The sequence below is a fragment of the Cetorhinus maximus genome, chromosome 4, assembly GCF_964194155.1.
Source record: "Cetorhinus maximus chromosome 4, sCetMax3.hap1.1, whole genome shotgun sequence".
NCBI lineage: Eukaryota > Metazoa > Chordata > Chondrichthyes > Lamniformes > Cetorhinidae > Cetorhinus > Cetorhinus maximus.
Genome location: NC_135882.1, coordinates 102,293,916 through 102,308,735, shown reverse-complemented (window position 1 = coordinate 102,308,735; position 14,820 = coordinate 102,293,916). Strand labels below are relative to the sequence as shown.

General features: G+C 45.4%; 1 protein-coding gene across 3 annotated transcripts in view; it reads right to left on the bottom strand.

The window, feature by feature from the left end:
* Nucleotides 1-14,820, bottom strand: part of LOC144679793 (nucleolar protein 4-like) — a 549,252-nt gene that overhangs the window by 210,488 nt on the left and 323,944 nt on the right. For all 3 annotated transcript variants that reach the window (XM_078540571.1, XM_078540573.1, XM_078540574.1), the window contains exon 6: nucleotides 4,626-4,930. In XM_078540571.1, the coding sequence (XP_078396697.1) occupies nucleotides 4,626-4,930 (305 nt within the window). The remainder of the gene's footprint in view (nucleotides 1-4,625; nucleotides 4,931-14,820) is intronic.

The following is a 14,820-nucleotide window of genomic DNA, read 5'->3' as shown; positions in this document are numbered from 1 at the left end:
CATTCCTTCTAGTCTATTTACTCAAACCAGTTTAGCCACCTATGTAATTGGTTTTATTTAAGAGTTTTGTTTTGGACTTGAGTATGTCATTCTCAAACTTAATATGGAATTCAATTGTATAATGATCACTTTGTCCGAGGGGATCTTTTATTATGAGAGTAATAAGTATCTCTGCCTCATTGCACAATACTAGATCTAAAATAGCTTTATCCCGAGGTGGTTCTACAAACTCATCTTCCAGGCCAGCTTTGCCAACTTGATTTGTCTAATCTGTATGAAGATGAAAGTCCCTCAAGATCAATACATTACCTTTGTACAAGCTCCAATCATTTCCTGTTTAATGCTCTGTCCAAAGGTATAACTATTGTATACTACTTCCAACAGCATTTTCTCACCCTTGTTCGTGGGGCTGAATTTTCCCACAGTAGGAACCTTACATCAGGACCATTTCCGGGTCCCAAGTCTAAACATTTTGGTAGTGTGCCTACTGGCCTAATTGTATGGGAGGCAGCCAATTAACAGGTACACAAACACAGGTGGGTCAATCAAGGGAACCAACTGAGAGCAGCCCACGGGGACTGGGGAGGCTGCTCACAGAGCGAGAGGGTGACACAAGATTAAGTCACTCACCTAAAGACCCAAATGGACCCTTTGACTAAAGGCCACAGCTATCTTGGGGATCAGTATGAAGAGCAAATGGCTCAAATTAGCTGCAGATGTGCTTTCCTACAACCTTTCAGCTCATTTTTACCTAATTCTGAAAGAGCATATGCTGGCACGCCAAGCTCTTATCATGAGAAACAGCCAAGGGCCAATGCACCTTCAAGAAAATTTCAATGCATTGTCCTATAAAGTACCTTAAATTTACTATCTGCCGCTGGGATCCTGCTTCCAGGAAAAGCGCACAGAGACAGTTACACATTAGGGAATCAACCTGACATGCTGCATTCTAAGCTTCCACACGCCCTATCGCCAAAGTCATTTCCATGGGGCTAGTGAAATTCCAGCCCTAATCTCCACCCATACTCATTTTACTTCTGGTACTACAGGGTGGGAGGGGGGGCCATGAGTGGGTATTAAGTTGGCAAGAGGGCTATAAGGGGCCATGGGGGTGAGTGGGGAGCAGGAAGGGGGCATGAGTGGCATGTGAAAGATCTTTTGAAGTTATCTTTCAAAAGGTTCCCGAATCCAGACTCTGGTTCACGATTTCTCTGAGGGGCCATGAACCATGAGTCTTTGAGAAGCTGGCCTGGCTCCACGAAAATTGCTTGGCTATACCTAACTCCACAATGGAACCAGCCAGGTCAGGAGTGCAGGGTGGGGGCTTGCTGCCTACACTCTTCTCCTGCACCAGCAAAAACTGGGCATGCTGGGAACGGGGACAAGAATCCCGGAGTCAGGTCCCACCATTTTTAAAGGTCCACGGATTCCGTGAAAATCCAGCCCATTGTCACCAACCCATAGAAAGGAGCTTTTGCATTTCATAAGTATAAAATCCAGCATCTCTTGAGTGATTTACCCACTCCACTTCATGTAAACTGAAAGCTCTTACTTCAGAAAAACAAAGTCAAATTTTCTTTAGTTTGCATTGTGTCGAGGGTGTATTCACTTCCTCCTCTAATATGCCACAGCTTTAGGTATTTTAAAATATTTACACAAAACAGTTATTTTGCTTTTTGCCTATTCTGTCTTAACAAAGGAAGAACTTGCTACCCAGGCCAAGATGAGAGAGGAGGCAACTGGCACACTAGAAGAACTTACAATTGAGAGGAAGGAGGTGTTGGAAAGGCTATCTTTACTTAAAATAGTTAAGGTGCCAGGACCAGACGAGGTGCATCCAAGGGTACTGAGGGAAGTGAGAGTGGAAATTCCAGAGGCACTAGTGATAATCTTCCAGTCTTCCTTAGACACAGGGGAGGTGCAAGGGGACTGGAGAATTGCAAATGTTACACCCTTGTTCAAAAGGGGTGCAAGGATAAAGCTGGCGACTACAGGCCAGTCAGTTTGACTTCAGTGGTATGGAAATTTCTGAAATCCATAGTACGGAATAAAATCAATAATCATTTAGACAAGTGCAGGATAATTAAGGAAAGCCAGCATGGATTCCTCAAAGGAAAATCATATTTAACTAACTTGCTGGAGGTTTTGAGGAGGTGACAGAGAAGGTTGATAAAGGAAATGCTGTTGATGTAGTGTGTGTGGATTTTCAAAAGGCATTTGATACAGTGCCACACAACAGACTTGTGAGCAAAATTCTAGGTCATGGAAGTAAAGGGAAAGTATGCACTTTGATAAGAAATTGGCTGAGTGACAGGAAACAGAGTGTAGTATTAAATGGTTGTCATTCAGATTGGAGGAAGGTTTGTAATGGAGTTCCTCAGGGGTCAGTGTTGGGACCCTTGCTCTTCCTGATATATATTAATGACCCAGGCTGTAGTGTTCAGGGCATGACTTCAGAAGTTGCAGATGATACGAAGATTGGAAAAGTTGTCAAGTGTGATGGGGGTAGTCTTGAGCTTCAAAAGGACTTAGACATGTTGATGGATTGGGCAGACAAGTGGCAGATGAAGTTCAATGCAGAGAAGTATGAGATGATTCGATTTGGCAGGAAAGATATGGTGAGACAGTATAAAATAAAGGGAGAGCCTTTAAAGGAGGTGCAGTAACAGAGGGACCTCAGTATATATGTACATAGGTAATTGAAGATGAAAGGGCACGATGAGAGAGCAGTTAATAAAGCATATAGTATCTTAGGCTTTATTAATAGGGGCATTGGGGACAAGAGTAAGGAGGTCATGTTGTATAAGACAATAGTTAGGCTTCATCTGGAGTACTGCGTCCAATTCTGAGCGCCATACTTGAGGAAGGATGTGAAGGCATTGGAGCGAATACAGAGGACATTCACAAGAATGATTCTCAGGATGAAGAACTGTAGCTATGAGGATAGACTTGTGAGGTTGAGAATGTTTTCATTGGAGAAAAGAAGGCTGAAGGGAGACTGGATAGAGGTATTCAAGATCTTGAGGGGTATGGACAGGGTAAATAGTGAGAAACAGTTCCCACTCAAGGGAACATCAAAAACTAGAGGGCACAGATTCAAAATAATTGGCAAAAGGAATAAATATGATGTGAGTAAAAAAATTTTCACCCAAAGGGTGGTTGGAATCTAGAACGAACTTCCTGAAAGGGCGGTGGAGGCTGGTTCATTCAAGGTATTCAAAAGAGAATTGGATTGCTACCTGAAAAGAGAGAATGTGCAAGGTTACGGAGATAAGGCAGCGGAGTGGGGCTAGGTGGAATGCTCTTTCAGAGAGCCCGTGCAGACTCGATGGGCCAAATGGCCTCTTTCTGTACTGTAAAGAGACTGTGATACTGTGATTTATTTTTTCTCCCATCCCCACATGAAAGCATTCACTTCTTGCTAAGGTACATTTTTACAGCCGCTCATTCTTCAAGTGACCAGAAAGGGTGTTATAATCCATCCTGTTGAATTTCCACTTCCAAGTTACCAAACCTCGCATGTATATCCTGGAGTCTCCAGGGATGAAAGATTAATCTTGTGGACATTGCTTCAAGCATCAATAAAAAAAAAAAAAAAATTTTTTCAGTTTCTTTGAATACGTTTGTTTTTCAGTTATAAAAATATTGGAATTGGGATGAAAGGTTGTTTGACTTATAGTCAAGAATCATCCAGTCAGGTAATGTACAGTAAGCTCACTTATAAAATAGCGTGGGAAAGAAAGCAGTGCATCCCAAAGATGCATGTGTTGGGTAACCAATGACAGGAGTGTGAGAGCAAGGGATCATGCAAATGACACCTCCAGGAACATGTCTAAGCAAAGTTTGGAACCCCTCTTCCAGTAGATGCTCCTGGTTAGCAATAAGGAGCAGACTCTGGCCAATTTCTACCCCAACCCCCTCCAAAGGCCAATAGTGCTACCAAAGCTATGATCAGCTGAGGACACGACAGTGATTAAACCTGGGACCTTCCTGCTCTGTATGACTCAACTATTGACTTTATAAACTCACTGAGCTAACTGGGAGCTTCTCTCCATTCACCTTTTGATCCTAGGAGGGAAATGTATTTTGCATTTCCATTGGATCATTTCCTTTCTGATGCCCATACAAAATTCTGCCACACTGATACAAAACCACAGCAAATATAGGTATATCAAGTACTTAGTGAAGCTCAAAAGTTCTTTTTGTTGCAGATTAAAATGGGCGAAACAAACATTCCAAGTCAAACTGTGTGGTGCAATTAATCAGAGGTACAACTGTGTAAGCCTTTTAAAAAGATACAATATCATACAAATAATAAAACAATAGTAGTACATGTTCTTAAACGTCAGGTTATATCAGAATTACCCAAGTTGAATGTAAACAGTTGCTAGGTAAAGACCAACATGTAAAATAAACTAAACGTCTGGTTTTACTTAAGCATTCAAAGTGAACCAGTTATTTTAAAAAATAAGATCCCACAGTTGTACCCCTTTTTTCAAAATAATTTCAAGGTTATATTGCTTTTGAATGGCTGCTGTCAGATTGATTTTCCCATATTTGTAGCGGAATTTCATAATCTGGAATAAAGTATTTAAAAAGTAAAGAATAAAGTAATCGTTTCTTACCTTGTTTCCCAAATCTCTTGAATCTCGCTCCATTTTGATGTCAGTAACTGTGTATTTGATGCGGTTTCTTCTTCCATTACTGCTGTTATCTGTGCCATAGTCTGGTGTTATCTGGACTGATAGTGGACTGTCACTTAGGTTTATTGGTTGCTCATCTTGGCGAGCAGAATGGTCTGGATTGGCTGTGCCATTACCATTAATGTCTCCCATACTTGCATACATCTCCCCACAATGGCTTCCCTCTGCAGCACTAGAATTAAGCATCAAGTTTTCATTTCCATTGAAACACTCCACTGATGAATCCTCTGTAAAGACAAAAGTGCCAGACTTTAGAACTTAACTGACTTTCTGGTCCAAACATCAATTTCTGCAAATAACCTGAAGTGTTCTTTCATGACAACATATCACCTGATTGCTTGAGGTACGATTAGAAATCATGAGATTGAAACTGACATATAGAACAACTTTGTGCTAATGCAAACATTTTCAATAAGCTTTCAATCTTAAGATTTCATACTTCTTATTTTTAAATTCCAATTATCAATAAAATGTATTCATTGCAATGAATTTTTCTCATCAATTATGCCTAATTGCTGGATTGATGTCACCATATTTTAGAAATCTAAATTATGCCAATATGGAAGTGATGATATCACTGGCATGGTGTGTTGCTCACTAAAATTGCCCTTATTGTGTTTGTTTTATGCCTGTTTCTCTAGTGTTTCTCTGTGTCCCACAAGGAAAATCTGGGCCTCTGCTGTCCAGGATCCTCCCATGTTCCTATCCCTGAAATTGGCTCCATAAACTACCCCACTCCAACACAAGGACTTACTGTGGTCTGAGTGGGCTGCTTACAAGCCTCACGACTTTGACTTCCCTGAAGCCAGCCAGCTGCCTTCCTCTACCTGTTTTGGATGGGTAGTGAGCATCAGGATGTAAATGAGGCCTGGCCATGAAAATCTATTAAGGCTTCCCATGGCAACCTCCCAGCTCCCTCTGGCTTCCTGCTGAGGAGGTAAAATCCACCTTACAGTGTTAACCCAATAACCCGATATGTACCCCTTTGTCTACCTCAAAATAACCCCACTGCTTTGTTTCCTACAAAACAGTCGGTGGAATTTATGTTATCGCAAAGAGCCAGAAAATGGTGAAGCAACATTAGTTCATTAGAGCAATGAGAAGTTATTTTTGTCACCACTAAAGTACTGAAGATGACTGTGATGCTTTACGGGCTTTCATTTTGCAAAGATTTCATAGCTTATAAGATATTAAACCAAGTACTTAGGCTGTGGCAGTGAATAGGAATAGGTTCACAGCAGTTGGTTAGTTACATGCATAAAATTAAAATGGTCATTAAAAAAGGGTTCATTTTCTTGATGCATAGACTGTCTTCATCATTATGATGTGCTGAGGAAGGGTTCTATAACTTTGTTGATACTACATGCCAATTGTTGGACAGTATACCCTGAATAAATGCTGGAATTTTTAAGATACACATGTTTTAAAAATTCCACTTTTGGTCTATTGGCAAATATGCTCATTGCCCTTATCATGTTGCGTCAAACCTTGCTTCAAAATCCTTGATTAGATTAAAAATCCATCAATGGTGAAATAAAAAAGAGCTCTAAAATTAACCAGGGAGGGTGAGGTGTAAAATCAGCAATTGTAAGGAGCACATACAACATACAATGGTAAATTTGCTGCCCACATCTTCGGTTCATACTTATCCACAGTAAAATCTTAAAATTTCATCTGGTAGCATTGGTAATGATACAGTTTGGTCCAGCTGTAAACATGGCAGATGGGCTGGGTGGAAGTGGGAGGGGGCGGGCGCGGAGTCGATTGCCACCCACAACTGGCTGCGCACCGCCATTTTATGCGGGCGGGCCAATTAAGACCCGCCCAATGTAAAGTGTGGCCAGTAGCACTCAGCACTACCTGTGCGGGTGGGGGGAGGAGGGAGAGTCAGGGCCTGCGCTCTTTTGCGTGCACGCGAAAGAGTGCAGCAATCTCCCTGAGGCACGGAGCTGCCTCAGGGAGATTGAATGGTTTAGAAAACCATTTAATAAATAAAGTAAAAATTTATTTAAACATGTCCCCTCATGTGACAGTGTCACGTGAGCTGGGACATGTTTGTGAAGTTAGGAAAATTTATTTATTTATATTATAAAGGCTTCAGGAAACCTCATCCCGCCCGTGGATGAGGTTTCCTGAAAAACGTGAAGGCCGCTTGGGCTCTTCGCCTGCCCAGTAGCCTTAAGGTTGGATGGGCAGTCTTCATAACTAAATAAAAACAGAATTACCTGGAAAAACTCAGCAAGTCTGGCAGCATCGGCGGAGAAGAAATCAGTCAACGTTTCGAGCCCTCATGGCCCTTCGGCAGAACTGAAGCATAGTTTCAACAAGGGAGAAATATAAATTGGTTTAAGGTGGGTGGGGGGGAAGAGACACATTGAGGGTGTGGTGTGAGCAGATAATCAAAAGATGTCAGAGACAAAAGGGTCAAAGAGGTGTTGAAGGTGGTGGTCTTTGTCTGAGAAAAGTGCTAATTAAGAATGGAAGACAGGATATTCAAAGTACAGCTCTAGTGGGGGTGGGGTGGAAAGACTAAAGGTTTTAGTTTTAGATTTAAAAATAATGGAAATAGGTGGGGAAACTGTCCTGGCAGACCGATCGTGTCAGTCTGTTCCTGCCCCACGGAACTCATTTCTCGTTATCTTGACTCCCTTCTCTCTCCCCTTGTCCAGTCCCTTCCCACCTACATCCGTGATTCCTCTGACACCTTACGTCACATCAACAATTTCCAGTTCCCTGGCCCCAACCGCTTCCTCTTCACCATGGATGTCCAATCCCTCTACACCTCCATCCCCCACCAGGATGGTCTGAGGGCCCTTAGCTTCTTCCTTGAACAGAGGCCCCAACAATCCCCATCCACCACTACTCTCCTCCGTCTGGCTGAACTTGTTCTCACACTGAACAATTTCTCCTTTAACTCCTCTCACTTCCTCCAAATAAAAGGTGTGGCTATGGGTACCCGCATGGGCCCCAGTTATGCCTGTCTCTTTATGGGGTATGTGGAACATTCCTTGTTCCAGTCCTACTCCGGCCCCCTCCCACAACTCTTTCTCCGGTACAACGATGATTACTTCGGTGCTGCTTCATGCTCTCGTCGGGACCTGGAAAAATTTATTAATTTTGCTTCCAATCTCCACCCCTCCATCATCTTCACATGGTCCATCTCTGACACTTCTCTTCCCTTCCTTGACCTCTCTGTCTCAATTTCTGATGATAGACTGTCCACCAATATCCATTACAAGCCTACCGACTCCCACAGCTACCTCGACTACAGCTCCTCACACCCCGCTTCCTGTAAAGACTCCATCCCATTCTCTCAGTTCCTTCGCCTCCGTCGCATCTGTTCTGATGACGCTACCTTCAAAAACAGCTCCTCTGACATGTCCTCCTTCTTCCTTAACCGAGGTTTTCCATCCACGGTCGTTGACAGGGCCCTCAACCGTGTCCGGCCCATATCCCACGCATCCTCCCTCACGCCTTCTCCTCCTTCCCAGAAACATGATAGGGTCCCCCTTGTCCTCACTTATCACCCCACCAGCCTCCGCATTCAAAGGATCATCCTCCGCCATTTCCGCCAACTCCAGCATGATGCCACCACCAAACACATCTTCCCTTCACCCCCCTTGACGGCATTCCGTAGGGATCGTTCCCTCCGGGACACCCTGGTCCACTCCTCCATCACCCCCTACTCCTCAACCCCCACTTATGGCACCTCCCCATGCCCACGCAGAAGATGCAACACCTGCCCCTTCACTTCCTCTCTCCTCACCGTCCAAGGGCCCAAACACTCCTTTCAAGTGAAGCAGCATTTCACTTGCATTTCCCCTAACTTAGTCTACTGCATTCGTTGCTCCCAATGCGGTCTCCTCTACATTGGAGAGACCAAACGCAAACTGGGCGACCGTTTTGCGGAACACCTGCGGTCTGTCCGCAAGAAAGACCCAAACCTCCCTGTCGCTTGCCATTTTAACACTCCACCCTGTTCTCTTGCCCACATGTCTGTCCTTGGCTTGCTGCATTGTTCCAGTGAAGCCCAACGCAAACTGGAGGAACAGCACCTCATCTTCCGACTAGGCACTTTACAGCCTTCTGGGCTGAATATTGAATTCAACAACCTTAGATCTTAAACTCCCCCTCCCCCCATCCCCACCCCGTTTCTTTTCCCCCCCCACCCGCCTTTTTTTTCAATAATTTATATAGATTCTTCTTTCCCCACCTATTTCCATTATTTTTAAATCTAAAACTAAAACCTTTAGTCTTTCCACCCCACCCCCACTAGAGCTGTACTTTGAATATCCTGTCTTCCATTCTTAATTAGCACTTTTCTCAGACAAAGACCACCACCTTCAACACCTCTTTGACCCTTTTGTCTCTGACATCTTTTGATTATCTGCTCACACCACACCCTCAATGTGTCTCTTCCCCCCCACCCACCTTAAACCAATTTATATTTCTCCCTTGTTGAAACTATGCTTCAGTTCTGCCGAAGGGCCATGAGGGCTCGAAACGTTGACTGATTTCTTCTCCGCCGATGCTGCCAGACTTGCTGAGTTTTTCCAGGTAATTCTGTTTTTATTTTGTTTTGGATTTCCAGCATCCGCAGTAGCTTTTAGCTTTTTGTTTTTAGTCTTCATAACTAGTTTAATTACTTATTTAATGGCCTTAATAGGCCGTTGACATGTCGGCGGGCATGCAGTCGCCGCTGGCACGTGCCCACCGAGTGAAATACTGAGATGATGCGCGATGATGTCAGGACACATGCCCGACGTCATTGCGCGCCATTTTACATGTCAGCGTGTCAGGCCCGCCTCCGCGCGCCGACCAGAAGATTCTGCCCATGATTCCACCAGAGTCTCCAGGCCAAAATTCTGTCTGGTAGAACCCATACCATACCATTGCTTGATTATATCAGTCTTCCAATTAAAAATGAACAATCTGCTTGTGCAGTCTTTGTGGCAGTTTATCTAATGCTGCTTTCCCCACCCACTTTCTTGTCATGTTAATGAGGTGATGCCCCCTTTACCCCAACATGGGGTGGATTTAATACTCCGCCGATGGATTTGAAAGCCGTGAAGTGCAGGGGCGTGGGGTGGTGGGGCACATTAAACACAGTGGATTGCCTGCCTGCTGCCCAGCTGCCCACCCCTGCCCTGGGGAGGGGAATCCTTTGACAGGGTTGCCTGTGGCCGCAACTGAAACAAGGTAGGCAAGGGGGCCTTTGAGTCTACCTGGAGCACTGGTCCCTTAGGTTGTCACCAGGAGGCTGCTTCAGAAAGCTGCATTGTCCCTCATTGCCTGAGGGGGTCTGGAGGCTGACTGGAAAATTCCAGTCAACCTCCAAGAATTAGCCTTAAGTGGCCATTAACCATATGAATTGGCTACCCATTGCCCTATCCCAACTCCAGGATAAAGACCCAGGGGTGGGATGGTGCCAGGGAACCAGCACACTGACCTATAGTGCTATTTTTAGCGGGGTCTAAAAATTCAGATCTCTGAGCACATTATTCCCACGTCCAGCTATTGCCTTGCTTGAAATCAGCTGTACTCACAAAGCTTACTGGATCTCCTCTAATGGCCCGCGACCCAGGATCATGACCCTCCTTCATTCCACTGCCCAAGCACTCCCAGACCACTTACCCCATTAACTCTTCTCATCCACCTATGTGCCAATGGTTGAATCCCCCCTCAGTCATGCAGCCATGGGGATCCACATAACTGGCCATGGCTGACTCCCCATTCTTTCCACTTGAAGTGTTCCTGATCTATTGCATACCCCATGTGTCCCTACAAAAATTTCAAACTGGCTCTTGATGAGCTGACAATAAGCTCATTAACATGATCTCATTAACAAGGCCAATATCTAAATCCGGCAGGCTGACAGATTCCACACTCCCTCCACCCTTAAAGCAAAATCATCACCACAGCGACTGTAAATCAGCATCATTGCCGGCAGTGCTACGTTTCACTCCTACTTGCCTCCGTACTCACTCCTATACGGGGTAAAAATTCTGCCCCTGGTATTTGATGTAAATCAGTGCTTCTGATATTATCAGCTACATGGACCAAATACTGCTATTGTTATAAAACAGCATTCAGGCAATGGCAGAGAAGATCTCAGAATAAATCTAATTCATTGTGGTAGCATTAATGGCCATACAAATGGCAACTATCAAAAATTGATATGCATTGAACTGAAAGGCATGGCTGTCACAGTAACCATTAGCTATGGACACTCTGTGCAGCAATGTCATAGTTGTATGTTCATGTGCGCTTGCAATAGTGTATCATGTTTTGAATGACACCAGGGTGTCCAGCATGTGGTCCCCTCAGCTATTTACTAATGTAGGTCTACTCACTTAAAATAAGTCAGAATTACAAAGTAACTTGTTCCAGAATCAGCATTATGACACCACTAATTTTAGTTTCTGAGTTATTGTACTGACTTTAGTTAGATTCAACTAGGGTGCTTTGTTGAGATTGGTTCTAAATTTACCTCAATGCAAAGATAGTAGCCCTGAAATTCCACTGGAGTTACCCCAACTCCTGCCATAACTTCAGTGGCAGATTGGTGAAACCCCAAAATGAGTTGTGTAAACATCACTTTCAGCCATTTTTGCTGTTTCTCTTGAGGTTCCCCCCATTCCTGCTGAAGTTACAGGGAAATACCCACAGAATATCTAGACCAAAACTTTTGGATTATAAAATGCAATGGTATATTTTACAAATTCATAACTTTGGCCTGTGACATTCACAGGAAGGTGGGGAGTAAAGGGAGGATGTTTGCAAAGGGGAAGCCCTTTGCCTTCCCTAGATTTCCACACCTGGAAATCTAGGAAGGGCAGAAGTCCTTCCAAAATTTAACAGCAAGACCTCTCATCATAATTTTTTTGCACTGTTTCAATATCTAGCATTAATATACAGCCTCCAATTGCCTTCATGTAGCACATCCCACAACCACAGGATATCCCAAATCACTTTATACCCAACTAAGTATTTTTAAAGTGTGGTTACTGTTGTAATGCAGGAAACAGCAGCTAATTTGTGCGCAGCAAGCTCCAACAAAACCAATGTGATAACAACCAGATAATTTGTTCTGAGATATTGATTGAGTGATAAATAATGGCCAGGGTGCCAAGGATAAGTCCTGTGTTCTTCTTCAAAATAGTGCCATGGGGTTTTTTATATCCACCTGGAGGGCAGATAGGGCCTCAGTTTACATCTCTCCAAAAAGGTGGCACCTCCCTCAGTTCTGCATTGGAGTGTCAGCCTTGATTCCTGTGCTGGAGTCCTGGAGTGAACTCGCAACCTTCTGACTCAGGAGTGAAAGTATGACCAACTGTGTTAATAGTTTGCTGTTTATGTTGTTAAAGATATACAAGTGAAGGGCATTGGTTGATTAAGGACAGGGATCATATATAAAGAGAGTCAGCTGGGACACAGGGGTAGTAGTCAGGAGGCAGAGATCTAAAAGGCTGCATTCTGTGAATCTACTATCCAAGGAAAGGAATTGTGTCTTATTTTGTACTTCACCATCTGGTTTGGATCCATATAACAAACTGAGCCACGACTCACTCCATAACTTCATTTTGGGGTCAATTTTAATTTCAGGTGGGTTTCAGTGCAAAATGTGCATGCAAAGAGTTTAAAACCCAGGCTAATTAATTTCCCATGGATAATTAACATGACACCAAAACATAGGGCTGAAATCTCCAGTCAGCGAGTGGGGGCGGCTCCCGCTAGCTGACGCATAAAATAACGTGTGATGACGTCAGGCAGGCATCCCGACGTCACCGCGCGTCATTTAGATTTTCAGTTTGGCAGGCGTGCAGCCAAACTGTCAAAGGCTTATTAAGACCTGTTAAAAACTAATTTAAACAATTAAATGAGCTGCCTGTCCAACCTTAAGGTTGGTGGGCAGGCGAAGAGCCCAGGCGGCCTTCACATTTTTCATGGAACCTCATCCACGGGTGGGATGAGGTTTCATGAATTGTTTAAAAATTCAATAAACATTTTTTTTAAATCATTGATATGTCCCAACTCATATGACACTGTCACATGAGGGGACATGTTTTAAAAGTTTCCAAATGCTTTATTTAGAAATTTTAAACTTAAAATCTCCCTGAGGCACCTCTGCGCTGAGATTTCTGCGCTCTTTCACGCGCATGCATAAAAGAGCGCACACCCGACTCAGCGCTTCCGGGCGAGTGTCACGCTGGGCGGGCCTTAATTGGCCCGCCCACACAAAATGATATCTGAAATCTGAAAATATATTCACTTTCACTGAATAGTGTGTAATGTTGTCTTTCAGTGTCATTTATAGGCTTCGTGAGTGCTCCGCTGCATCCTCCCCCACTAGAAGTTCAGCTGCACGCAGCCGGACCACAAGTGATTCTGGAGGGAGAAGTGTATGTGGCAGGGCCTTTTGGAGCCTCTTGCAAGCACTCCCATGCACGCGGAGCGTTCATCCATCACACTCATTTCACTGTCCCGAGCATTTTCAATGCTGCCTGCTGGGGTTCTCTGTCAGTTGTCCATCTGTGCTGACCTGCATCTCCGCCCACCCACTGACTGCACTCCCATGCAGCACCTGTACCCGTCCAACATGAGGCTTCACTCACTTTCAATTTCGAAAAGATGTTAGTGGCCAAATTCCTCATGGGCTCCTCAGTCCTTTCCCCTCCCCCAGTCACCCATGTCCTTTCCCCCATATCCATAGTCTCTCCTGGCACAACCTTCAACCTCCCCACCGTAACCTTCCAGCCCAAACCCTTGTCATTCCAGGACATCCAGGTGAATGTGTACATTCCCTACCTTCATGAAAATCCCACCCCCATCCACACTGACCTCCCTGACCTCCTCTTTCCCACCCCCCCGTGTCCGTGTTTACCTCCATGTCCCCACCAACCACCCTCGCTGCCCCTTCTATCGATACCATCGTACCCTCACCCTCTCACCCTATCGGCTCCCTCTGCCCTCTGTTACTCTAACCATCCCCTCCTGCTACGCCCATCTTGAGTTTGCTTCCCAGGAGGCAGTCATTGACTCCACAGATCCCTCCCTTGCATGTTCACCTGGACATTCCACCTCCCCATACCTTCTTCCCCCCTTACTCTTTCCTCCACCCTTACTCCCTCCTTCCCCCGGACACCTTCTCCCCTCCAAACTCCTTCCCTTACACCTTTCGACCCCCCTTACGTCTACCTTCCCACTTGCACCATTCTCCCTGTTACGTCTTCCCCTCTCTGGACTCCTTTCTCCCCCCCCCACCTTACTCCCTCCTCCTCCCATACTCCCTCCTCCCCCTGGACACCTTCCTTGTCCCTCCCAACCTCACCACCCCCTGACACCTTCGCCCCCACTCCCCTCCCAACCTCACCCCGCTGACATTCTCGGCCCCCCCTCCCAACCTCACCCCACCCCGAGGCACCTTTGCCCCTCCCTCCCAACATCAACACCCAACACCTTCAACCACTCCCAACCTAACCCCTGATAGCTTCGCCGCACCCCCAACCCCACCCCTCGACACCTTCGCCCATCCCCCTAACCTCACCCGCCTGACACCTTCACCCACCTCCCCAGCCTTACCTCCGACACCTTTGCCCCCCTCAACCTCACCCCCTGACACTTTCATACACCCCCTCCCAACCTCACCCACCACCCCTCCCAACACCATCGCAGCTCCCCCCAACCTCTCACCTGCAGTACACCTTGCTCTCCCCCCCCGCCACCTTCGCCAATCAACCGTACCAGCCCACGATGAAGTCCGTAAAGTTCGGAAGCAGTTCCAAAGCATCAACAGAGACCATGGAAGATGGTGTGAGCCTACGGTGATGTCCATGAAGTTCCAAAGCAGGTCCAAAGCTTCAATGGAGACCATAGAAGATGGTGCAAGCCCATAGTGATGTCTGTGAAGCTCCAAAGCCTCAGAGAAGTCGAAACTGCTGCATGGAGCCCTCCCACCTTCTGAGAGCTGCTTCACGGCGGAGTCAAGTGCATGAGGATCCGCCCAACATGCGATGCACATGTTCCTCCAGGGTCTGGTAGCTGTAGGGTTCTAGCATCTTCTTCGGCTCGGATGTCCATGATCTGAGAAAGGCCCTAAAGCAAGTCCCGCTGGTGA